This window comes from Narcine bancroftii, chromosome 9, assembly GCF_036971445.1.
Source record: "Narcine bancroftii isolate sNarBan1 chromosome 9, sNarBan1.hap1, whole genome shotgun sequence".
NCBI classification, from domain to species: domain Eukaryota; kingdom Metazoa; phylum Chordata; class Chondrichthyes; order Torpediniformes; family Narcinidae; genus Narcine; species Narcine bancroftii.
This window is the reverse complement of record NC_091477.1, coordinates 9,909,049-9,936,266: the sequence shown is the minus strand read 5'-3', so window position 1 is coordinate 9,936,266 and position 27,218 is coordinate 9,909,049. Positions and strand designations below refer to the sequence as shown.

Here is a 27,218-nt window from a genome sequence, read left to right as displayed (position 1 = left end):
GGATTGGCAATTGGTTTACTTGTGCAACTAACTCATTTCCAAATGGGTAACATTGAGCTGCAGGAATTTGTGCTGTGGGATGCAGTGATGCTTGGCACAGCCAAGGCGAGGGCACGGTGGGGATGTGCTACAGTCTTCAGTCTTTCCATTATCAGGCAATGAGGGGCTGGGATTGAGGGAAAGTTCCTCAAACAACAGATTGGGGGGGGGGGGTGGGGGGAGTACCACAAGATGACAGTGGTGTAAATCGAGAATGAATCTAACAATGTACATTTAAATGTTTGGATATGATACTTAGGATGTGAAAATACTTTGATCAGTTTTCTTTTTTTGTAAATAATTTGTTGTGAACAAAGTTTATTTTGGGAAAATAAGCTGGGTATAGACCATTTCAACATAAGTCCTTGTGTTGGTTTAGGCCAGATTTTGTGATCAATAAAATGCAAAGATGTTGGAGGAAAAATCTCTTTTCAAAACAGGGAAATATTCAGGGAAATTTACACAGAGCGATGTTATCATTAAAATCAATGGCAACATTCCATCTCCTACCTTTAACTGTGATTAGTTCAACAGTCACATATTTATATGTTCCAATAGAACACGTGTAAACTCCGGCATCCTCAAACTGCACAGGGATAATCCTCAGAATGAAATTCATGCCACTCAGATTTCCCACTGTGGCTTCCAGTCGATTTCCAAAGTAGCTCCTGTTGACATTGATTGGCAGATACCGGCGAGTGGAAGCGATGTCCTTCACTTGATTCTGGAAACGTTGTGACCTCCAAGTCCATTTGGTGTCAGTGAACACAGCAGAAGCTCCACAAATCAGGTTGAGTTCACTGTCATTTGCGTCTGACCGGTAAACTGTGAATTCCTTGTTGTTTAGGTCTGCAAGAGAGAGGTGAGGAACAAGGAGTCAGATGCTGAGATACAGATCTTTCAAGTTTTCACAGGGAGAAACACCTGACTCCTGGGATATCACCTGGGTGACCTGCACTGGGACAATGAAGTTGGCAAGGCAGTGGAATACACTGGCTGTCTGTTGTTCCAACACTGGGCTGTATGACAAATCCATCTTCCTCAAATAAACCCCCTAACAAAGTGTGGGGTAAAACATGAAAATCTGCAGTCATCGCAATTGAAATAAAGACACCAAGATGGAGAAACTCAACAGGTCAAACAGTGTTCTTTACGTAGCAAATATAAAGATACAGAACCAATGTTTCAGGCTTAAGCCCTACAAAGTCATATCTTGAAGAAGGTTTCAAGCTCAAAACATTGTTCTGTGCCTTTATCTTGTTATATAAACTACCCTGTTTGATAAGTTAAGTTACTCCAGCATCTTGATTTTAACTCATCAAAGTCATGCTGTTTGAGTGGAGATAAGATCTGTAATACTCTCTCAGCAATTTGTCATTATGAAGTACTTCTGGCTCATTTCTCACCTATGTTCCTCTGGGATGATATACACAGAGAGATATCGGCAAATGTCATTGTGCAGTGAAGACACCCCTAAATATAAGATATTCAGATCACTTTAGTGAATGACCAGCAGTACTGAATTGAGGAAAAAGTCTCAGCTGAGAATTACATCAGTAGTGTTAATTAGTTTACCCTATATGCTTGTGTAAAAGTTGACCCTCTTTTGGCCCAAAAATCTCGTATTTTCTGTTGACCCTCATATTTTTGGCCATGGTCACCTGCCCATCCGAGCTCCTGACACCCCGACCGCCCAGCCATCCAAGCTCCTGACGCCGTGACTGTGCATCCTTGTCCCAGCCCAGGCTCAGCGTCATGGTGGGGGAGGGGGGAATATTCAAGGGCAATGTCTCCCCCCAACAATGAGTTATTGTGATTCCCCCCCCCCACCCACCCGTGTCTCTAGCATCAAATGGTTTCATCTCCACGCGTTTGTCTGTTACGTCGGAGGGAGGGGGAAGTGTGACGGCGGCGCATGGAGCAGGTTCATGGCAGGTATGACAGCACCCCCCCACATCAGTTTCTGCTCCCCCCACGGTTACCCTAATGCCCCCCCCCCATAAGACTTGTTCTGATACCGACTCTTCCTCAACCACCAGCCTATCCACACTCCTGATGCCTTGAATGATGCAGGTACTTACCATGGTCAAAAGTACTATCTGTATAAAAGTAAATCCCCATATTTGGCCGGTTAAATTGGTCCCCAAAACTTGACTACTACATGAGTATATACAGTATATTGCCCTGCCAAATTATGGATTGTAAAACCATAATTGTAATGAATTTTATTCCCTTGGATTCCTACAGGTGAATTGAAATTAACCCATTTATTCACCAGATGGCTGCATCCATCTTAATGGCACCATTTTATATTTACACCTGTGCCCCAGGTAAGAGCAATGACCACATCCTACAGTGAAAGCCCACGGTAGAGTTGGCACTCACTCTACATGATGTGGAACAGTTTGATATCAGGAAATATTGAACACCTACTCTAAGGCAGTTTCAGACTCACCCCAATCCTCTTCAATATCTGGGTCTCCGGTGAGAACAGTGGAACCATTTTCCCGCACTTCCCACGTGTAGAGATGGGGACTTCCTACTCCAACGTGGCGGACCAGTAGATAGATGGTGTTATTCAGATGGATCTGGTCAGCACTGTTCCCCCTGCCCTGCTTGGATGAGCCTCTTGGTTTCCAGTGAAGACTGACGGTGTCTGAGAGTCTGGAGATGGTGCAGCAGAGGGTGATGTCACTGCCTATTACAGGTCTATGTGAGTCTGCCTCAACTGTGGAAACAGACACATGGCATGTGATTCAGTTCCCCACAAATTTTCTGCAGAATTGCCTTATTCACAGAAATGGACTGTTGGCTGAATGGTGACAAGTTATGCCCAGTGATGGGAACCTACACTTCCAGATGGTGAACCCACCAAGTCCCCCTCAGCTCCATCATCGACTGGTGCTCTAGGGCACTGGGCCAACATTTCCCTGTTGTCTGCGGGCCACTCATATGGCTTCACAGTATAATTTCTCTGCACTTCCAATTCAGCACCAGCCTCTGGGCCGCCCAGTTACCCACTCACTTTTGTCCCCTTTACCACCAACCATTTCATTCCCCTCCCTCTCTGATTACTTCCTCTTCCACCAACCTATCCCTTGCAGGATACTTCCACACCCCCACCCCTCCCCACTTCAGTTCCATCCAGACCCCTACTCTCCCTTGTCACCTCTTATCAGAATTGCGCACTGGTGGCCTTTATCTTCACATCCCTCCCCCCTCACCCTCCCAATCAGTATGATATCTTCATCCACTTGATTTCTTTGTTTTTCTTGCCCTTCTCTCACCCTTTGGGACCAGAAGTAGCTTGGACAAAGAGAGGGGACTCTCTCTTGAAAGAATCTGGTATCTGCATTCTTTAAAGTGTCTCCATAAATGGCTATTGTGTCATGGGGCAATGTGGTGGGCACTTGGATGGACCAATCTAACCCATTCAATCTGGGTTGGTTGTTGGAAATAAAAGTCAGGACAAATAGGTTTGGAATAATCATGGAATTTCCTTAACCCTTTCTGGACTCACCTTTGATCCCAAACGCTTCCCACTGCCTCAGGATTTTCCCATCGGGATGTGTCTGATTCCAGGTGAACAAACCCGCAAGTTCAAAGGTGGGCTTCCTGATTCTCAGATTGAGGGTTCCCCAGTCCACACGCATCCTCTGGGAAATGTCTGGAGTTTTTTCATGCTCATCGTTCCATTGAACAACCCACCGCTGATCTTCTCTGTGAAAAGTGGCCAATCGCTGTGTGGTTTGTTGTCCAGTGTGAGGCCACCATTCCCAGACAATGGAATCATTTCCAGGATTGTCTGGCCCTTTTAATACAAAGTTCCCTTCCTGACGGAAAAAGTAAATGGATTTCTCACTTCCTGCAAGGAAAGGGGAAAGGAAGTGTCAAAGAAAACAGACTTCTTCCCAATCTGGACCATGTAATCAGTGTGGAGAAATTGTTTCCAGTAAGCAAACTAAGTTCTGAAATGATATAGCACATCTCCACCAGACTAGTGAATTGCCCAGATGTAAGCTTATCTCAGATTTCAGTTTAATTTTTCCGTATTTCATGATGTGTTAACTAATTTTATTGAATTTTCATGTAATAACCCATAGCGATGGATTATAATGGGTTGGAATTTCTGAAATCACTTATTGGGATCATTTTGTGAAAAATAGACTTAACCAGGTATGAAATAATAAATATAAAGATTCAAAGAGATGACAGCTTTGGGTTTTTTTGAAAATTTTATTTAATTTCATATATGCATTTAATCCTATACATAAATTTTTTGTTCAAAATTATTAAAGATTAATACATAGTGATTTTGATAACTTTTCTCCCTCCCATCCTCTCCCCTCCCACTAACAGCCCGATGGAAAAGAAGGGAAAAAAAGGAAGAAAAAGCGAACATCTGGATATTATTTATAAAAACGTATAAAAACGTATTAAAACTATCAAATAAAATCTAACATATCTTAATTTTTAGGAGTTGGAAGATTCAGGTTGGGTGATTACAGCCTAATTCCTACAATTTGAAAATATGGTTTCCAGATCTGAACACACTTCACTTGCAAGAAACATTAAAGCATTTTACTTTATTTTCAGTTACATTTGTCAGTTACACAATGTCATGTACCACATCACTTACCGCTGGGCTCCAGATAGTATGGGACTAACAGATGGAGCTTGTCTTTATAAAGCAAACCACATCTCCAGTTCCCTCTGCCTCTGTCAGTTTTCTGAATCATCACACTCAGTGATTTCTCTTCCTCAGCCATTTTCTTTTCTCGGACAGCTTTGTCATCAGCATTGATCCAAATCAGTCTCATAGAGGAGACAATTTTCGACACAGAACAGGTCAGGTTAACAGTGTCTCCTTCAGTCACTGCATTGGATGGTTCAGCTGTGACTGGAGACAAGAAAATACTTGAGTAATAATTTGGTCATTAAAACCATCACCATTTGTGATAGTACAGATTCTTTCACCAATGTGTATATGTACAGATGGTAGTGTAGGATGACTGTGATTGGCTGAGAGTGTAGCCACACCTATTGGCAGGTCTTAAAGGATTCCTCCTGGCCAAACCAGGTCATTCTGGACTGGTCGACCTACTTGTGATATGCTCCAGTCTTTTAGTTAATAAAAGCCTTGGTTTGGATCAACAAATCTTTGGTTCTTTCGACGCGCTCTACACCAACATTCTGGCTTAGAAGTCAAACAGTTATGCAGTAGAAAAAATAGTGTGTTTAAATAGGAGTTAATATCAATTGTTATAAGGAATATTTTTGGTGTGAAAAATGTGTGTCCTGATGCTGCTTTTCTGTTACCCACTGTGAATAAACAATGTTGAAAATCTAAAATGCTGCAGATACTGGAAAATCTGAAATTTAAAAATATCAGAAAATACTGTAAACACTAGTTAAGCAACATCCATGGAAAGAGAAACAAAGATAACCATTCAGGAAAAGACCTTTTCTCAACTCCATTTCCTTTTGGAGATTCTGCCCGAATTGCCAATTGACTTCAGCAATTTCTATGGCGAGGCCAACTTACACTGACAATTTTGTAGAAAGGGAGACCATTTCTTGGTGAAATTTTCCACAACATTACTATTAATTACTTTCATATACAGAGGGAACTCATGGAAGGAAATAGCTGGGATGTGTGGACATCTATGATTGTTTGTGTTTTGGAAACTTGCATTCGTACCATTTTCACTTCTCATACAAATATTGTCAAAAATAGAAGATTCTCCTCTTTTAGGGGTCAGATTTTTGTTTTGGCTTCTGTAAAACAGTGGTGAGCAGCAGATTGTCCAATGTGGCATATAATCAGTGGGGTCCTGAGCAAGTTTTCTGAGAAGGCTGGGGACTTTTGCTTGGAAAGCAGTGCAGGAATTGGAATGAGGTTTAAAAGTTGAGAGTGAAGATGACCTAGAGCATACAGATCTGATTGGTGGAGGACATGCTGTTTAGAGGGACCTCCCTGTGCATCCAAGTGGATTTGTAGCAATGCCTCTTTCAGATGACATAGGCATAGTCATACAGGATGGAAACAGACCCTTTACGCCAACCTTCCCCCCCACCAACCATAAATGGCCCACCCACACTAGTACCACCTGCCTGGCACCAGTGATTCTTAACCTTTTTTATTCCACTCACACCATCTTACGTAATCCCTTACTAACCACAGATCATCGATGTCATTGGAAGCCATAGGTGCTTTGTGGTTGGTAAAGGATAACTTAAAGTGATATGTCAGTGGGGAAAATAAAGTTGAGAATCTCTGCCCTAAACCGGTCCTACCCACAGTAAAAACACAAAATGCTGGAGAAGCTTAACAGGTCAAACAATGTCCTTTATGTAGCAAAGGCAAAAGTATCTTGTACGAGTATTTTGTGTTTTTACTTTAACTAAAATGTCTACAGATTTTTGTGATTTATTTCCATCCTATCTACATATCTGTCTAAACTCAGAACTTCAACGAAACTTTCTTCTGGAACTTGAAGTCCATTCAGTAAAGCCCATTATTCCCAAATCAGAGCACAGTTACTTGAGAGACCCAACAGCATTTGTACTATTTACTTCTGTGACATTTTTAAAAACTTATTGTAGATTAATTTTTGATCTTCATTCTCTTACCTTTCACTGTGATTAATTTAATAATCACAATGTCATTCCAATCCATGGAACACTTGTAAACTCCTGCATCTTCAAACAGCACAGGGACAATTCTTGCACTAAAATTTTTGCCATTAAATTTTGGCATGATGGTCTCCAATCGATTCTTAAAGTAAGTCCTGTCAACATTGACTGCCTCATAATTCATTCCATTTGCTATTCTTTTCTCCTGAGTTTCATGAAAATGTGAAGTCCAGGTCCATTTAGCATAAGAGAAGGAGGTATCACCGCTATAGTAACAGATCAGGAGAAATTCACTGTGATCTGTGACTGAACGAAACAAGGTGATATGGCTTTGATATAATTCTGCAATAGACATGGAAATCAGCATGTTAGAATATTGTTTTGTAATTTTTTTTCAAGTCAACATAAAATGTATAAAGTTATTGGCCACAACTTAATAAAAAGTCTTCATGTTTTGATGTTCAGAGTTTCATTGATCAACTTGATTGATTGATTGCTATGATTGGAACTAAGAGGTAAAAGTTCCCAGAAAAAGGTGATACTTAAACCTCTTACTTTGATAAGATCGGTGTTGTGCTGTGACATCATGGACTCAATAATCTGAGACTCAGTCAGTAGCAAGAAGTCTATTTAATTAGTTGCAGGCTGAGTGAAATTTTCCAGCAATTCAAATGTGTTTTCTTTCAAGCCATTGCTATCCACATTTAAGAGAATAAATCATCAGTACAAGTCCCAAGCAAAATTTTACTTGTTTTCATAAAATTCTGCCTCCACAACTCACCCATGTACGATGGGCAGTTCTTTCGGTTTCAATCAACATTAGCTTGAGATGGTGACAATTTGTAGGTTTATTATCATGGTGAATATCTCTCCAGTTCTATCCAATATTTTACACAGTTTTAATTATTTCTTTCCTTCCTTCCCTCCCTCCCTCCCCCCTCTCTAAATCACATATTTAGAGCATAGAAGGAGGCCATCCAGCCCATGTCATCCCTGCTAGTAAAAAGGATCACCTTCCATTGATCCCCTTTCCCAACTGTATTACAGACCTTCATACTTTTAATGAGATGAGGATCTCTACCTTCACCATCCATCAAGCAGTGAGTTTAACACACCCATTGCTGACTGAGCAGAAAGAATTTCCTCAGTTCTTGGTTGATTTTTCCACTCATCTCCATAGGCCTGTCCCCAAGCAATTTCTCTCCGTGCTGAGCCCTTCCCTATTTCTGTCTCTGGACCTGTTATTATTTCACACAAGTGAATGTCATTTCATCTTTTGTTCCAAATACAAACCCCAGTGATGCACTATTAACAACTTCAAAAGACTGAAATTGAGCAAACTGATAGACTTTTATTAGCTATAGAATAAAGGCACACCCATGCTGGTCAACTGTCCTGCACTGGGGAAGGGGCTGCGAAACAATCACCTTTATTCAGGAGCCTGTGGAAGGGGCACAGGTACAATTGGCCAATGTTGGTCCCTAAACAGATAAATATATACATACAGTGGTTCACCACAGCCAGCACATGGTTTTAATTCTCACATTCCCTCTTTTGCCCTCTCAAGTACATCCAGATTCTTCCTGTGGTCTGGACAGTACACAGTACCCTGTGACCCAACCACTGTTTGAAACATGATCTGAGTGCTCCTATATCATAACATTGATTGATATAAATGTCACAATGTCATGTATCCCATCAATTTCAGGAAACAGCTTATCTTACTACCCAGGCATCTGAGAACATCAATTTCATAGTCATTCCATTCCTTTACACTTTCCCGTCACTTCTTGTGTATCCCCAATCTTGATGGGCATTCCAAATTCATAACCTCTGGATTGATTTTCATTTGGCCCACTTGCCCAGTCCACTGATATTTTCCTTGTCAAAACACAGAAATGCTGGAGGATCTCAGCAGGTCTCTCAGCATCCATAGGAGGTAAAGATATATGGTAAAACCTCCGGGTGTCTGGAATTCAAGCAACAGGCAGCCTTAAGCAACTGCCAAATACATTGAGGGAATTTAATTTTTAAAAAAATAATATAAATAAAAATAAAATAACAGTAAAAAACATAAGTAAGTTTAAGATTGTAAAAGTAAATGTTATCTGAAGTAACAACCTTTGGTGAAGATGGGACAATTATCAGCTGTCTGAATAAAGTTGTGTGAAATAGCAGTGGCATCACCCAGGGTGAAGTGCTCTTTTTTGTGATAAATGAATTGTACTAAGTAGTCGAGCTATATTCTCTGAAGATTGTCTTTTTTTTTATTAAACTATGTCTGAACAATATTTATTAATTTAGGTAACAAGTTATTCATTCTATTTGCCAAGATTTTTCTTACTATTTTGTAATCCACATTTAATAATGAAATACCTATAGGATGAAGATTTTAGAGGGTCTCTGTATTAGTAATCACAGTAATTATTGCCATTGAAAATTATTCTGGATGTGTATGGGTTTCCAAAGCCTGATCTAATACTTGCATAAATATAATAATTAATAAATCCTTAAATTCAGGTGGAAAACCATCTTCTCCTGTTGATTTACTACTTTGTAATGAGTTCATTGCTTCTCATACTTGTGCCTCAGTAAATGATACATTAAGTTCAGTTTGTTCTTCTATATTTAACCTAGGCAATGTTATCTGTGATAAATAATTATTTATTTTAACTTGACCTCTTAAAGTCTCCAAAGTATATAATTTCAATAAAATTTCTGAAAAGATTAATTTATTTAATTACATTAATTTTTTTTTAAATTGGATTAATTATTTTTGAAGACTGTTCCACTTTTAATTGCCAAGCTAGTAGTTTATGTGATTTCTCACCTAATTCATAATATCTTTGTTTCATTCTAATAATTGCTTTCTCATTTCTGTAAGTTTGTAATGTACTAAAATATTTTTTTACTGATCATTATCTATGTTTATCTTCAGAAATATGTTTTTGAAGATCCTTTTCCAAAACTGTAATTTATTTTTTAAAATTTCTCTACTCTCTTGTATAATCAATTTCTCTACTCTCTTGTATAATCCCTTTTTAATTTTAGATGTGAAACATAATTTGATCTTGCAAATATGCCTTTAAAGTGTCCCATAGAGTATATTTATCAATTATTGAGTTCAAATTTGTATTACAAAATGTCCAAATGTGTGTCTGAACAAAATCACAAAAATCTTTCCTTTTCAACAACAAAGAATTCAATCACCATCTATATATAAACCTCTGCTTGTCAGCCATTTCGATCATTATTAACAAAGGTGAATGTTCGGATAAAATTCTTGGTTTATAATCTGCTTCAAAAATCCTAGTTTACATTTGAGCTGTAATCAAAAAAAAACTCTAGAATAATAATCACATCTATGAGAATAAAATGAATAATCCTCTCTAGGGTGGATTCTTCTTCTTTCATCAATTAAATTCAAATCGCTCATTGCTACTCATCACTACTCAATTCGACCTATTCAACAATAGGTCTAAACAAAAATTAAAATCCCCTCCTATTAAAATATTTTCATGTGCCTCCAAGTTTAAAAAAAGGTATCTTGAATAAATTTCTCATCATCTATGTTCAAAGCATTCAAATTCAAAAGTGACCATATTTCTGAAAATATTTGACAATGTTCTATTACATATCTGCCTGCAGAGTCTGCAACAATATTTTGAACTTTAATCGGAAGATTGTTTTTTTAATCAAGATTTCCATTCCTCTAGCCTTAGAATTAAACAAAGATGACATCACATATCCTACCCATTCCTTTTTAATTTCAAATACACTTTTTCAGTTAAATGTGTTTCTTGAAGAAAAGTTACATGTACTCCAGGTTTCTTGATATATGCTGACACTCTCTTTTTTACTGGTCTGTTTAACCTATTAACATTAAAATTTACTCATCTATACCCATATTATCAGACCCCCTCCCTCCTGCATCTCCTCCCAATCAAATAAAAATCTATGTAGCCAGACACATCTCCTCCAGCAATCCAAAAAGATAGAAAATGAAAAAGCAAAAGTACAAAAAATATATATTTACAAAATCATACCTCTAACAATATAAGAAAAATCCCTCCCGATAAGTATTATCTAATACAACACTAACGCTCTCCATTTTATGGGTTGTGACTGAGGTCACAAATACACACATAATCCCACAGTATTCAACACCTCCCACTCCTCCCAACTCCCTTAGTACATTCTATATATTAGCTTTAATCACTTAGTTAATTAAAATTAAATAACAATAATATAGCATTCCTGAAATTTAAAAAAAACAGTCTTCAACATGTTGTACATCATCCTGTACTCTAGTAATTATTCCTTTAATTTTCTCCAATTTTTTTCTTCATTTTATTTACAAACTCCAATACTTTATTAATTTATTCAATTTCATTCTTCACATATTTTAGTCTTTCTTTCATTTCTCCTTTCATTATGGATAACTCTTCCGTCTTAGTCTGTGGATTAAATTTAATTTCTTCCTGTATTTTTTCTTCATCTTCCTCTTCTTCTTTACCTTCTGCTCCTCTGCAACCCGATTTTTTCCATTCTGGTGCCGAAGTCAAGGTTCCCAACTTTTCTGTGAACGGTTGTTTCACTCTCAGTAGTGCGTTGGGCTTTGTTGTGCTGCGCATGTATGAGAAACGGCACATGCCCAGTTCACTTAATGGTTGCTCAACGGCACCGTCTCTCCACTGTAGCAGCTGAGAGATGCCGGCAGAGGTCTCCTCCAAGAACTCACCAAGTTGAGAGGTAGAATAAACTCCAGCTCCATGCTTCGTCGTTGAGGTAGGCCTCACATCTTTTTTCTTCTCTCTTCTTGTCAAGTTCCAGAGGCCTTTGTAACTACGTTTTCTTTTTTGGAGGCATTGTAGAAGTACAACAGTTTAAATATACTTTACAGATAGGTATTTAAAACTTTTTAAACTAATTTCCCAGGGAGCCAGGAGCCTACGTGTTGATCCTACAGCATCATGTGACATCCCACAGTATTTTAATCTTTTGTCTTTAAAACTGTTTATTCTTAATGTAGGGGTATTAGTTAGCCATTTTAAGAGTAAATCTCTAGCAAATGGAAAATACACTTACCCAGCATCTACCAATACCCAATATCAATACCCAGGGGTTTTACTGTATAACTGATGTTTTGGGCTGAGCCCTTCTTCAAGGTTCCTGCAGCCTACAGCCTGTTCCCTCACATTATGAAACCTTGAAACCATCAGCAACTTATTGATAAATACATAGTGCTTGTGGCACACCAAAAGAATTGATTTTGAGTGAGATACTATAGTGAGAGCGGAGGGAAGCAATGGGAGAAGGGTCTGGATTTGGGTCTGTCTCTGGCTCATGCTCACTCCACTCCACTCCACCAGTGTTGGTGACCAATGTGAAGGATAAGATTCAACCCCCATTCAGATGTAAATCTGGGCAGTGCTGCCGATCCAGGTTGCACTCCAACATGGGGGAAATTGTCCCGAAGCTAATGTTTTTTCTAAGTTAGGATTCCATCTGGACCTGGACTCACAACTTGAGAGAAATGTGACCATTGTTTTTTGAATCTCCACCTTTCCCTCACTCTTTTCTTCTGGAACATAAACATATTTTTATATTTATTGTCCATATTTTGCTTTTATTGTCTCTTTTAATTTAATTCATTTTGATTACTGTTGTAATGTAGATAAATATTGGTAGAAATTGGTAAAATTAGAGTAGGTTACATACATACATACACACATTTTAAAACAGATGTTATTTGAAATACTGAAGAATTCATATTCAGTGACTTTACAAAAACTATGGAGAATGCTTTGCACATTTCACAAGTAGGTGCTAATTGAAATGATGTCATCAGATGACTCGACTGGAGACAGGTCACCTTTGTTGAACATTTTTACAAGGCTTCTGACCTTTCTGAAAAGTGCACACAAATGTCACTCCTGAGACGTTTGTTTACCTAAAACAACAGATGGGAGCAAAAGACTAACTCCTATTGTTTGCTGGAGAAGGTGGGGGTTTTGTAGCTGGTGACAGAGTCACATGGGCTTTCTAGCAGTCTCAGTTGGGGAGAGAGAGAGAGAGAGAGAGAGAGAGAGAGAGAGAGAGAGAGAGAGAGAGAGAGAGAGAAGGGGGGGCACCAACTCTCTCAGCCAATGTGCGTGACACTGAAAGCAGCTGAACAGTGCAAGCCAGGAAGCTTGTTGGAACTGAAACAGAAGAAAAACTCCAGAGTGGCGGATGGCTGGAAGTCCTATCTGTCTGATTCTCTTGGAATAAGCGGATCAAAAGGAACTCTGTGGTAGCCTGAAAGAAAGAGGTTATCATCTGGAGAACCCTGATGGGGCAAGTTTCATCAGTGAGACATTGAGGCGACTAATGGTGGTACCTCAGTGGTGGAAATCCTGGAACAACAAATATCTTTTTCTGCAAACCTCCCAAGAACCTTCCTGAGTGGTAAACATTTACCTTTTGAGCACCAAAGCCTGGTGAACTTTATACATGTTAAATTCTATGTACAGTATAAGGATTGCCTACAACCAGTGAACTTGGAAGAATGAGACGTGAGATTAAACTGTGAACCAAAGAACTTTTCTTAAATTTACACACACGTACACTTAGAATTAGAAGGGCGTTAATTTGGGTTAGTTAACTTAATAGAGATAAGTTAAAGTTTGATTCTGATTTCATGTTTAGAGATAATTAAAAACGACTTTTGTTTAAGTAACCATTTGTCATGGTGAATATCTCTTGCTGTTGGGTTTTAGTGACCATTGGGCTCATTTTCTTTAAAAGTAACAGTTCAGTGGCAGAAAATAAGAAATCTGGTGCATGTGTACATTATAAAATGTGTATGAAAATAAATTCATCATTGTCACCTTTCATTCCTCTATCTTTCTTTTTCTCTTTCTATCTCTCTCTTTCTCTTTCCCTCTCCTATCTTTTTGCTAAAACTGTTCAAGAAGGTTTCAGTTTTATTTTTGTCTTTTTGATATTGTTGAACACAATTCCTTCCAGAGTAGATAAATTAAATGTTTAGCATTGTGTTACTTAGGTCAACAAAAAGCTTGGTTGACTCTAATGGATTTTATCTCCCATCTGCCTGACCCAGGTGGAGAAAATGAAAAGAGAAATGGCTTTGCTTTTTATTTCTTTTTGTATGTATTTGTGAATGTGATTAAATTATTTAAAATAAAATAGTTGTCCATGTTAATGGGATGAATTGACCCTGATATTCAGAAACATCTGCAGGTGCTGTGTGACTAATGAATTAATTTTCCTGGACTCTCATACTTGAGGTCAATGCAATGCTGATGTGTGCTTCAGGTGTCCCAATGTGCAGGAAGTGACTCCACTTTCTATGTAACATGTTGATGTAAATAATACATCACTGTCTTAGTCCAAGGTATTAGAGAACAGCTGGCAAGTTTATCCAATCAAATGATTTATCAAACAAAAATACATTAGAATCAATAATTCCTGTATTAAGAATCTGTCTTAGAGAGACCAGCAGACTGCTGATCCATAGAGAGACTCTGGAATTTTCTCCTGAATCATTAATGCCATTTATACAGGAGAGGAGTTAACTAGGGTGAACAATCCTTCAAAGGGTGCACATCCCATATCACAAAAACCACACATGATATAATTGCGTTCTTAATATCTTGACTGAGGTAATGACACCTACCAGTTACGGCAAAATTCGCTTCTATAGTGTGAACAACAGTTCCGTTTTCCTGCACTTCACATACAAACAACTTCTCATCCTCCACTGCAATGTGTTGGACCATCAGATAGACTGTGTCGTTCAGGCAAATCTGTTCAGTGTTCCTTCTGTTCTGCTGGGATGAATCCCGTTGTCTCCAGTTAAGACTGACTGTATTTGGGAATCTGGAGATGGAGCAGCTGAGTGTAATGTCACTGCCCAATTCAGGCCTCTGTGCACTTACTTCAACTGGAAGAAACAGAGCAATGAGTTTCAGGATGTGTAGCGGTGCGTACTGAGTTCAAATTGACCCCAGGATGTCCCTGTTTTCAGCTCTTGTGTCTTGCTGCAAGAAAGGGTCCGACTATTCTCCACCATACATCAACTGTTCTGTTGTGGAGAGAGTGCAGAGCACAAAGTTCCTTGCATGGAAATAAAGGACAACCTAAACTGGGCCCACAATACCTCCTCGGTGGTCAGGAAGGCTCAGCAGTGCCTACATTTCCTAATTATGGTGAGGAGGACAAGGCTACCGGCCCCCATCTTGACAACATTTTACAGGAGTGCAACTGAGTGTCATGTCTGGCTGCCTCATTGTGTGGGAAGGTCGCTGCAAAGCATCAGGCTGGAAGTCTATACAAAGGATCGTCAAAACAGCAGAGAAGATCACTGGGGTCTCCCTTTCCACTTCTGATGACATTTACTAGGAATGTTGCTTAAATAGGGTTGAATAAATTATGGAAGACCCTTTCCATCGAGTGCACAGTCTCTTTAACCCACTACTATCAAGAAAGAGGTACAGGAGTATCAAAATCAGGGCTGTCAGGCTGGGTAACAGCATCTTCTTGCAGGCTGTGAGATGGATGAACACTGTAACCGTGTAAATCATCCTAAGTATTTATACATATTTATTTTGATTATTTAAGGGATCATTATGTGGATATGTTTTTATTTGTGGAGCATGGCATGGAGAGGAGCTGTTTCATTCGGTCAAATATATGTACAATTGGTTGATAATAAATTTGAACTTGAACTTGATGAGACACAAGAGCCATTGAATAATACAATTTTAAAAAAATAGACATAGAGGATGATAACAGGCCATTTTGGTCCACAAGCCTGTGCCACCCAATTCACCCAATTGACCTACAACCTCCAGTATGTTTCAAACAATGAATTTGATAGTTCTCCATCACATTCTGTCAGGGTCAGAGAAGCAGAATTGAGCCAATAGCCTTGCTCCAGAACCCTAATGAAGAGTCAGGGTTGAAAACAAAATAATCTTGTTCAGACAGCATTGATAGAGTCAGAGACTATACTGAACATAACCAGGTTGTTGCCCTGCCCCTCAATTTCTCCATTTCTATGCTACCCATTATGAGACTTTCCATCCTAATGCCATTTTCCAGTATCGGTAATTGATCTCTAGCAATCTGAGCCTTGCAAATTCTTCCTTTTGTCTGGATGCTTCTTAAAAATTGTGAGAATAACTGTCTCCATCATTTTCTCGAGCTGTCTATTCCAGACCTCAATCACCTTTTGGGGCAGAAGAAACTTTTGCTCAAAGCCCTTCTGGATGTGTTCCTCCTCACCTTAAACTTTGGCCCCATACACCCCTGATATGAGGAAATGTTTCTGACCAAATATCCTCTTTATGCCTCTTGTAATATTGTAGCTCTCCATCATGTCACCTCTCTGCATCTTCTGCTCCAAGGGAAACAAACTCAGCCTATCCAGCCCCTGAAACATTTCATCCCAAAGAATATCCTCCGGATCTTTTCTGGACCCTTTCTAGTACATTCAAGTTCTAGAGTGTGGTAATCAGATACTGTACACAATATTCCATCCCAATAAATGCTTTATAAGATCGGGTAAAAGCAGAAATTCTTTTGCCCCGAGTCAGTGGTTTGTTAACCAGAGGACATGGGTTTAAGATGGGTTGTGGGGGTGGGGGTAAGATTTAACAGGAATCTGAGGGGTAACTGTTTTGCACAGAGGGTGATGAGTGTATGAAGAAGGGTGTTGATGATAGAGGTTGAGGCATGCTATATTTAAGATAAAATTGGACAGATATTTGCCACAGACAGGCAAGTAGGACTAGTGTGGGTGGAACATTTTGGTTGGCGAGGGAAGGCTGGGTCCAAGGGCTTGTTTCTATGCTGCTTGACTCTGCGACTCCCTGAATGTGTTCTCTATACTCCAGCTAATGAAGGCAAGTATCCTGTGAGCCTTTTCCACCACCCTATTCAGGGTCACACTCAGGGATCTCAACAAGGATCACAGCAAAGTTCAACTCTGAAGGCATCACAGTCTCAAAAATTCGTTAAATTTGTGGTCTCCCACAATGCATCATGGAGGTGCTAACTTTCAGGTCCAGAATAAACTCCAGAGGGTTGTTAGCTCAGCCTGCAACATCACAGGCACCAGACTTCCCTCCATTGAGGATCTCGACATGAGGCGGTGTCTTAAAAAAGCAGCCTCTATCCTCAAAGACCCCCACCACCCAGGCCATGCCCTCTTCACGGTGCTACCATCGGGAAAAAGGTTCAGGAGCCTAAAGACGAGCTCTCACCGGCACAAGGATGGCTCCTTCCCCACTGCCATAAGATTCCTGAATGATCAATGAACCAAAGACATGGCCTTACTTTTCGTGCCCTATTAATTTTTTTTTACAGTAATTGTCATAAAATGGTTATAATATGGGTGCTTGCATCAATGACGTTGCAGGAAAACACCAAATTTCATGACTTGTTCATGATAATAAATTCTGATTCTGATTCAGAAGATGTTTGCCTCCAAATGCCTGCACTGATTCTCAGACCCTCTTGAACCTTGGCAAGAAATAACCAAATCTTCAATGAATTATGGTTCTGATTATAATTCCTGGGGGCCACGAAATTTTGGTGCATTTCTTATTTGCTGCTAAAAATGTAATTTTGTTGATTTCTGACATTGGACCCATTTTAATTCATTTAATTCAAGAGAATGAATTAGAGAAGCTGGATAGACAGGGACTTTTCTCCCTGGAGTGCATGCCTAAGGGGAATCCTTATAAAGGTTTATAAAATCATGAGGGGGCGTAGGTAAGGTAAATTGTTAAAGGCTTTTGGCCAGGGTAGGGGAATCTAAAACTAGAATTAAAGGCAAAAAATTTAAAAGGGGCTTGGGGGGCATATTAAGAATGAGCTTCCAGAGGAAGTGGTGGAGGTGGGGACAAGTGTAACCTTCCAAAGAAGTTAGGCAGGTAAATAGAAAAGTTTGCGAGGGATATGGGCCAATTGCAGGCAAATGGGACCAGCTTGGTTGGCATGGAAAAGTTGGGGCAAAGGGCCTGTTGCCTTGATGTGGAACTCCATGTCTTACTATCCTCCAGAACCTCAGCTGAGTAAGAGGGGAATTATGAGCAATTGACAGGTAAGTGGAGGTGAGTTCATGACCCCATCAGCCATAATGTTATTAAATAGTGGAGTAGTTTCGTTGGGACAGATGGCCTTTTTCTGCTTCTATACCTTATGTTCTTATAACCAGAACATCTGCAAGTTCACGAATGCAGTCAGGAGGAAGTGCGACAAGCCAACTGTGCAATTTCCCCATTGATTGCTGCAAGTCAGTTACGGGTTTCATCACAGTATTTCATCCACCTGACTTAGAGGACACCATTGTATGGAGTGCAGGGTAGATTCCAGGTGAAATTGCAGAAGCATTTTTCATGTCTTGATCGTTAATTGAAATAAAATGACCAGAAAATCTTTATTCTGGATGTTTGAATGAGATTTTCAATGAGCAACAAGTCACAATGACCTAAGCAATCTTGTTGTGTTTCTATACTGGAGAAACTTAGCAGGTCAAATATATAGCAAAGCTAAAGATATATGACCATCATTTTGGGCTGTATCTTTATCTTTCTATCTTATGTATCTTTATCTTTGCTATGCAGTCATTCCCAATGATCCGAAAACCACTTTATTATCCATGAAAATTTTAGCAGTGAGATTGTGTCACAGTTGAAAGAAAAGTTGATTTTCTTTTACCTGCTGTGTTCAAGTAGGATTCTGATGCGCTGTTAGCACCATTTTGATTCCAACAGAGCTATCGTGCATTCCGTGTACTCAAGGTAAGAATTATATTTTATTTCATGCTTGAAAAACCTTCCTTTATGATGCTACAAGGCTGGAGCAGGGACCTCGGGCTCCCAGGCAGGGACCTTGGGCTCCCAGGCAGGATCAGCAATGCCAATGAGGAGTTGTCAGGGATCCAAGCATAGGGCTAGGGCTCCCAGGCAAGTTCTGCAACAGCAATGGGGAGGTGTTGGGGATCTGAATGGGGTCTTCGGGCTCCCGGGTAGGATTGGCAATGCCAATGAGGAGTTGTCGGGGATCCAAGCATAGGGCTAGGGTTCCCAGGCAAGTTCCGCAACAGCAATGGGGAAGTGTTGGGGATCGAATGGGGTCTTTGGACTCCTGGGTAGAATTGGCAATGCCAATGAGGAGTTGTCGGGGATCCAAGCATAGACCTAGGGCTCCCAGGCAAGTTGTGCACAGCAATGGGGAGGTGCTGGGGATCTGAATGGGGTCTTTGGGCTCCTGGGTAGGATCGGCAATGCCAATGAGGAGTTGTCGGGGATCCAAGCATAGGGCTAGGGCTCCCAGGCAAGTTCCGCAACAGCAATGGGGAAGCGTTGGGGATCCGAATGTGGTCTTCGGTCTCCCGGGTAGGATCGGCGATGACGGTGGGAAGGTGTCTGGGATCGGACTGAGGACCTCAGACGCCTGGAAAGTTTCCATGATGGCAGTGGGGAGGTTTTGGGATCGGTGACGACCGATATAAATATTCTGCTGCTTAAACTGGCCTGCTTGAAGGCATTTCTCAGATATCCAGAAAATGCAGTTAACCGAAACACGTCCAGTCCTGAACGTTTTCAATAATCATAAATGTAATGTATAAAGAGCACTGTTTGACCTGCTGAGTTTCTCCAGCATTGTGTTTTGATTTTATCCACGGTGTCTGTAGACTTTCGTGTTTTACTTGGGTTTCTTATTAGTATTGAATCACGTGACCGAGTTGTTCTCTGACCTACTCACCTTTGAGTCCAAATAATTCGTATTTTTTCAACAATTGCTCCTTTGGAAATGTTTGAATAAAGGTCAATAATCCCGCAAATTTAAATGTGGGATTTACTATTTTGCTACTTATGGCGTGTACCCGTTGTATTGTCTGGTAGAAGCCATTGTTACCAAAATATGCATGCCATTCTGCTCTCCATCTGTCCCAATAGTCTTTGTAAAAAGTTCCCAGTGTCCAATTTCTTTGCCCTGAGTGTGGTCTCCAAGTCAAGATATAATTGCCATTTTCAGGGTTGTCTGGTCCTTTTAGGAGAATTATGGCAACAGAATTTGAAAAGTAAATACGATCAGGGCTTCCTGTAAAAAAAAATCAAATATCAAAAGAATCCCACACCCCTGGTGCATTGTATTAAGTCATATTTTTATAATCAACTTGTCATCTTGCAGTCATTGGAGCCACTGCATATGCTACACATGACCATCGCCCGAGATGTAGCATTATTACAAAACCATAACAATGCAGGAGATGATGAAGCTGTCCTGGCAGCATGTTGCCACTCTTTTGGGAGATTCGTGATAATCCCTTGGTACCTAAAATGGTGGCACTGCTGGAGCTGCTGCATGGGTGGATTCGTAGAGAGTGTGGACTGGAGCGCTTCTCCGTGGAGTCCAACCGACTAGTCCGACTGCCATTGGCTCTGTACAGGCTTTAAACAGCCTGTTATCGGCGCCAACGATGGTTTTATATAGAATTCAGTCACCACAAGGTCTGGACCCAAGATGGCAGCATCTACAATCGGCAGCATCTTTGAGGGGTTTCAGACTTAAGGGAAGTAGACGATTTGTTCAGGGCACCAGAAAAAATAGAGACCACCCTCTCACTACCCACCCCACTGCACCCCACCCCCCCACCCCTCATCTCCTCATTTGAGAAGAAGCAGAGGAGACAACCCACTGGACAATGACCATGGTGGCGGAGGAGTGATGGGACTTGTGGCTGAGGAATATTCTGATGGCAGACTGTTGGCAATCAAGGCAAGAAACCCAAACAGGCTGTGGGGTGCTGGAGCCTGTGGTCAAAGGTTTCACACCAGGCTGCAGGCTGCTGGAGACTGGTTTGAGACTGGCTGAATGGGCAACAGGTATCAGAATGGGGAGGCAAGAAGGTGCCAAGTGCACTGAAGGGTTTCTAATCTTGTCGGAGGTTTGGATCTGGATCTCTGGTTTCCAATGGTTTGGACTTAAAACTGTGTGACTGCGGATTAAACAGAATGAGCTAGAAGCAGGAAATCTCAGAAAGTTCCAGAATTCAGACATTGCTTATTGGGGAAGAAATCCAGTCCAAAAAAGGTTTTAATTTGGACAGAGGTAAGAATTTATCATATTTTATTTTTATTTAGTCATACAGCATGGTAACAGACCATTTCGGCCCATGAGTCTGTGCCGTCCAATTTACACCCTATTAAGCTAAACCCCTGGCATGTTTGAAAAAGTGGGAGGAAAGTGGAACCCACACAGGGAAAACCCACACAGACACGGGGAGAACATACAAAATCCTTACAGACAGAGTGGGATTCGAACCCCAGTCCCAATCGCTGGCGCTGTAAAGGCATTGTGCTCACTGTTATGCTATCCTATTTGTGCAAAAGGAGACGGAAGGGACAGACAGATCTGGGGGAAGAAATTGGGGAGGGGGATTATGGAAACCAGAGAAGTCGATATTAATGCCATCCAGTGGAGGGTGCCCAGTCGGAAGATGAGGTGTTGTTCCTCCAATTTGCAGGTGGTCTCAGTCTGGCAGTGTATGAGACCATGTACAAATTTTTAATGAGCCAAGCTATCAAGGGTTGTGGGGCAATGTCACAAACATGGACTTGCGAAGTGTTGTATCAGCCCCAATCTTCTTGAATGGTGTAGAAGACTAGAGGGACCAAGTAGTGCAGATGCCAGAAATTTTGTAGGTGCAGCGTGCTTTATAAAGCAAACGTGACTCTTTTTCATGTATCATCTCCCTGCGCAATGAAGCGTTTCTTCATTCAAGAGTCGTTGGATAGGTAGGTGCTTCAAGAGATGATTTCAATTTGAAAGTTGAGCCAGAGCTCATTCAAAAGCAACACATTTCTTCCATTGCTGAAGTCTGAAACATGAGCATGTACTTCTTGTTCAAAGGGGGAGGGAGTTGGAAGTAAAGACTTCACCAACTTGTCAAACAATAGGAGTGAGATTTGATTAAAAAAAACATAGTGCAACAATCAAGCAGCGTGGTTATGACTGGCAGAAATGAAACACTTACTTGCAGTAATATTTGGAAGCAGAAAAAGGAAGTTGAGTATCAAACCCGCTGAAATTTTGCTGCAGAAAATTTGTAGCCTCATTTCCCAGGTTCAGCCTCTTTCCCTGTAAAATATACACGATGCACTGTCAATAACTCCAAAGACTAGAAGTGACCTGACTGAGAGGCTTTTATCACCATAAACAGAAGCCACGGCTCATGTTGCTGACCCGAGTCCCAAGCTTGTACTGGTGGAGGGGTTATGGCGTTGCCACCTTTCTGAGAGGAATCAAGGGGGAGGAGCCACGGGTACAACCAGCAAGGGATAGGCCAAAAATTCGGGTGCATAAATCAAGATTAAGATGGGAGACAGAAAGAAATGGGTACTTTTTTTTTACATTCTACGTGGGAATCTTCAAAAGTAAGACCCTTTTGGATAGAATTGGGTTTATTTTTCTATGAAAGAGTAACAAAAGTTAAGTTTTGTCAAAATCCAATTTTTTTTTAACTTGGAAATATTTTTGACACAGAATTGAAATCGAAATTAAATAAATATCAAAAATAATTTATTAGAATAGCCTTAGCGGTAGCTAGAAAATATGTGGCAGTAACTTGGAAGTCAGAAGCTTATTTGGGAATGAGTAGATGACTAGACTGAAATAGGGAGTTAGATATCACTTGAAAAGATTACATATAGAGGAGTCACGTGATGGAGTAGTGACCGGACGGTGAACTCCAGCCCTCTCCAGAAAAGTCGGGAAAAACAAAGGAAAACACAAAGGCACAGAAATAAAAGTTAAAGAAAAGTGAGTATAAAGGTGGAAAGAAGATGGCGACAAAAAAAGAAAAATCGAAAGCAACGGTAAGAAGAGAGGAAGAGAAGACAAAAGAGGAAAAAGGTGAAGGCCTTACCTGTCCGAAGAGGCCCGCTGCGGAGAGAGAAACCCGCTCCCTCAGGTCGGTAAATAATGGACTACAAAAATGGCTCGCAGAGCCGAGTAAAAGTGCGCAACCGCGCATGCGCAATACTTGGCGCATGCGCGATGCGAATGAAAAAAACACACCGACGGGAGGGGGGACCAGCTGGGGAGTCGATCTCCACAGCCGGCAACGACAGCTGCAGAACACCTGCAGCAAGAAGAGACCACAGAAGACAATAGAAACAAGAAAGAAGAGGAGGAAAGGGCACCAAAGAAACAACAGATGGCCAACCCAGAGGAAGAAGAAGAGGAAGAGGAAGAGTACAGTGAAATAGAAGAAGAAAAGAAAGGCAAGGTAAAGGATATACTTGCTCTTATTAAAGGATACATGGAGTCATTTAAAGAATGGCAAACACAGGAATTTAAGGATTTAAGAAAAAGAATAAACAACACAGAAGAGAAAATAAATAAAATGGAGATGACCTTAACAGAAATGGGAAAGAAAATGGACAAGATGGAAGAGCGGGCAGTAGCAGCAGAAATTGAGGTAGAAGACTTAAAAAAGAAATTGGAGAAATCTAATAAAAAAACTAAAGAGACACAAGAACTACTAGCTCAAAAAATAGATACAATGGAAAACCATAACAGAAGAAATAACATAAAGATAGTGGGCCTTAAGGAAGATGAAGAAGGCAAGAATATGAGGGAGTTTATAAAAGAGTGGATCCCTAAGACCCTAGGATGTCCAGAACTACAGCAAGAAATGGAAATAGAAAGGGCACATAGAGTATTGGCCTCTAAACCAGAACCACAACAAAAACCAAGATCTATTGTAGTAAAATTCCTAAGATATACTACAAGAGAAAAGGTACTGGAGAAGACAATGGAAAAAGTAAGAGAGGGCAACAAACCACTGGAGTATAAAGGGCAAAAAATCTTCATTTATCCAGATATAAGATTTGAACTCCTAAAGAAGAGAAAAGAGTTCAATACAGCAAAGGCGATTTTATGGAAGAAAGGGTATAAATTTATACTAAAGCATCCAGCGGCATTGAAAATATTTATTCCAGGACAACAAAACAGACTATTCTCGGATCCAGAAGAAGCACGAAAATTTGCAGAACAATTACAAAAATAGACTGAGGGAGGAAGACGGGTAATGAGAGTTAAAATGATCACGATTGATATGTATGTGGGTAAAGACAAAAATAGACTGAGGGATGAAGACGGGTAATGAGAGTAAAAATGATCACGATTGATATGTATGCGGGTAAAGAGGTATAAGAGTGAATAGAGACAATGAAGGAGGGAATTAAAAGAGTGACCTTTGTGACATATGAAAAGTGAAATCTTTTCTGGGGAGGGCGGGGTGGGGGGAAATAGTGGTCACTGCAAAATCAGTTGACGCTTGCGAGTGGATTCGCAAATCCAAATGGAGAGGGGAGATGTGGTTGTCCGACAAGGGATAAAGGACAACTCAGGAGGTGAAGGGGAGATTGGGGATAAATAAGATAGAAATAGGAGAATAAGGAAAATGTTGGATGTTGTAGGAATGTTGTCTTATAAAGAGTTGAAAATAAGAAAACAGAAATGGAAAAGGAGGAAAGGTAATGATGGAAAAACGGAAAGAGAAGATAAACAAAATATAAAAAGGCTACGCTGAACTATATGACTTTAAATATTAATGGAATACATAACCAAATTAAAAGGAAGAAACTACTAAATTTAAATGAATAAATGTATTCCATTAGAAAAAATAACATATAGGTTAAGAAATAATATTGAAATATTCGAACAAGTATAGGAGCCTTACATTAAATACAATAGCGAAAACCTACCGGGGACAAACATTACCTAAGTTGATGGAAGGAGAAGGAAAGAAAAGAATGGACTCAGTAGAATTTCTGGTGTAATTTTGTTGAATGACAACATTGTCTGACTGGCTTAATGCAACCTAGATTGTATACCTAAAATGGATGAGAGGGGGGGTGGGGGGGTGGCTTGGGAGGAAGGGGGGGGGGGAGAAAAAGTCACTGTATAAGTGTGTAAAAGAAATAGTGTATATCATGGATAATGTGATTTATGGTGTGAAAAATAAAAAATTTAAAAAAAAAGATTACATATGATTTATGGAATAAATTTGAAATTTTTCAAAAGATTTATAAACCATTTTTTCAAATTGTAGGAATTAGGTTGTAATCGCCCAACCTTAATCTTCCAACTCCTAAAATTAAGATATGTTAGATTTTATTTGAAAGTTAAGTTTTTATAAATAATATCCAGATATTCTCTTTTTCTTCCTTCTTTTCCATCGGGCTGTTGGGGGGAAACTTTTTTTTAAATCACTATGTATTAATTTTCATTGTTTTTAAACAAGAAATTTATATATAAGTTTTAATGCCTTTGTGAAACTAAATAAATTTTTCAAAAAATATGGGAAATAGATTGAATTACATAAATAAGTGAAAAGGATTGGATGGAGAATATAACTAAAGTTCTAAATGTAAGATATAGGTTAGTTCAATATAATTTTTTACATCAATTATAATTGACTCTAGAAAAATAAAATAGATTAAATCCTGCTGTGTCTGATTTATGTTTGAGGTGTAGGTCTGACATTGGAACATTTTTGCATTCAACTTGGCAATGTCCTAAAGTTAGACAATTTTGGTTCGGGGTTGGTAATTTTTTGGAAAGAATTATGGGGTCAAATTCCCTCAGGATCCGATGTTATTTTTATAATATTAAGGTTACAGGGCCAAAATTAAAATTAAATAAGCATCAAATTGAATTTGTGTGAATTGCTTTAGCAGTTTCTAGGAAATATATAGCAATATTAATAGAAATAGAAGGCATGCAGAACTTCACAGTTGTACACTATTAGTGACGATAACATATCTGTGAGAAAAATATAATGTTTTTGGAAAATATGGGGCCCATATTTACAAAATTTTGGTTTGCCTATTTGATAGGCTCTCTGAATACCTCACTTCTTGGCAACCTCCAGTAGACTTTATTGTATAAATGTTTTATTTTCTTGGCATTCTGTTTTTTTCTTTCTTTTTTTTAGGGGTGGGAGATGGGAGGTGCGAAGGTGGGTTGGTGGGGTGGGATAATATATGCCACATGTATAAGTTTTTGGAGACAATTTCTAGAATTGAATGCAATGTAGCTATTACTGTGGTTTAAAAATTTATAAATAAAGTATTAAAAAAAAATCAATCAGCAAGGGGAGGGCCAGTCATGGACATACAAAGAGTATTAACAGTGGTTCCACCATGATACACAAATAATTTCATAGCCTGATTATTCTTTGTGACTGCTTCACCTGATCTCATAAATCGCCATCACCACATACAAAGTTATAATTTCAATGTACAGATGCAATGAAAGTCATACATGTTGCAAATTCTGTACGTAAAACACACTAACGAAAATATATCATAAAAATCACTACGGAGGGGAAAAAAAAGACAATAAATATAAAAGTAAGGTAAAAAATCATAATAAATGATTACAGTTTTCCAGGATTACAGTTTCAGGGGCAGTGTCCTCTTGATTCTGGCAGAAACTGTAGCATGGGCTTTGGTGGGTGATCAGGAATTTGGGCCTCAGTTTATTTTGGAATAGTGAGGGTGAGGGCGGAGGGATATTAAGTAGATGTGGGCCTTTCCCTCTGTGGAGTGCAAGTCCAACACTCTGGTATAAAGAGCCAGCAGTTGCAGGAGTACTGACAACATGGTTTAGCTTTTCAGTACATTATAGGTCAATATATATTTGACAAGGAAATCAGTAACTCCTGACAGGAAGTTCCTCGTTGCATTTCTGGACTGATGAGAATCCCTCCCATAAAGATGCAGAGGGCTGAAATATGTACCACCTCTTGGCCAGGGATCTGGGTTACTTTTCCATCTTCATGAAATGCCTTTGTGTTTTAAAAGAAAATGGTTCAAGTGCACAGCAACCTTTGGTATGATTCTCCCAACGTATCTTCTCCTTAACTTCCCAACAACCATTCTACTTACTTCTGCTTTACTTTGCGCTACCTGTACTCAAAGATAGATCATCTTGCATGGATACCAGACAGAAGAGTTTTTTGCTACATCTCAGTACACATGACAGTAGACAATTCAAATTAATTTCTACAGAATTTATTGTTCAACTCCACAATTAGCTTCTCAAGTCTTTTTCAGGAGCAGTCTACGCTAAGAATGTGCCTGAAGAAGCAGAAGCAGACCTTTAAATTGCCATTCAGGTGGCAGCGTTCAAAGCGCAATGCTGGCCACTTGAAGATCACAGCTGCACAGGATGTGGCTCTGAGCCCACCCCGACTCCTGCCCAGTGTCAGCTGTGATCAGCAGCCTGACTGACCCTTTAACATCCGCTTTCAGCCAGCTGCATTCAAGTGGCTGGGGAAGCCACTGAGCTGAGCTTGCCTCAAGAGTGCCTCCTGCACATTCAAGTGGTCTCAAAACAGTCGTATATTGCCTTAACATGCGGCTTTAAATGCGGGGCAATTGGCCACCTGAAAGTGCCTTTCAGACATGTTTATCTATTATAAATCAGTTGGTGCAGAATACAATAATATC

At 39.8% G+C, this 27,218-nt stretch overlaps 1 protein-coding gene across 6 annotated transcripts in view; it reads right to left on the bottom strand.

Annotated features, from left to right (window-relative positions):
- Nucleotides 1-27,218, bottom strand: part of LOC138743175 (uncharacterized) — a 55,861-nt gene that overhangs the window by 18,158 nt on the left and 10,485 nt on the right. For 2 of the 6 annotated variants that reach the window (XM_069898091.1, XM_069898092.1), the window contains exons 2-9: nucleotides 21,731-21,834; nucleotides 19,456-19,794; nucleotides 14,357-14,623; nucleotides 6,673-7,017; nucleotides 4,679-4,939; nucleotides 3,560-3,904; nucleotides 2,495-2,767; nucleotides 550-888 (exon numbers count right to left, since the gene is read on the bottom strand). In XM_069898091.1, the coding sequence (XP_069754192.1) occupies nucleotides 550-888; nucleotides 2,495-2,767; nucleotides 3,560-3,904; nucleotides 4,679-4,939; nucleotides 6,673-7,017; nucleotides 14,357-14,623; nucleotides 19,456-19,794; nucleotides 21,731-21,812 (2,251 nt within the window). In that variant the 5' untranslated portion in view covers nucleotides 21,813-21,834. Of the gene's footprint in view, nucleotides 1-549; nucleotides 889-2,494; nucleotides 2,768-3,559; nucleotides 3,905-4,678; nucleotides 4,940-6,672; nucleotides 7,018-14,356; nucleotides 14,624-19,455; nucleotides 19,795-21,730; nucleotides 21,996-27,218 lie in introns of those variants that run through there. The other 4 variants (XM_069898094.1, XM_069898097.1, XM_069898095.1 and 1 more) reach the window with 3 other exon arrangements.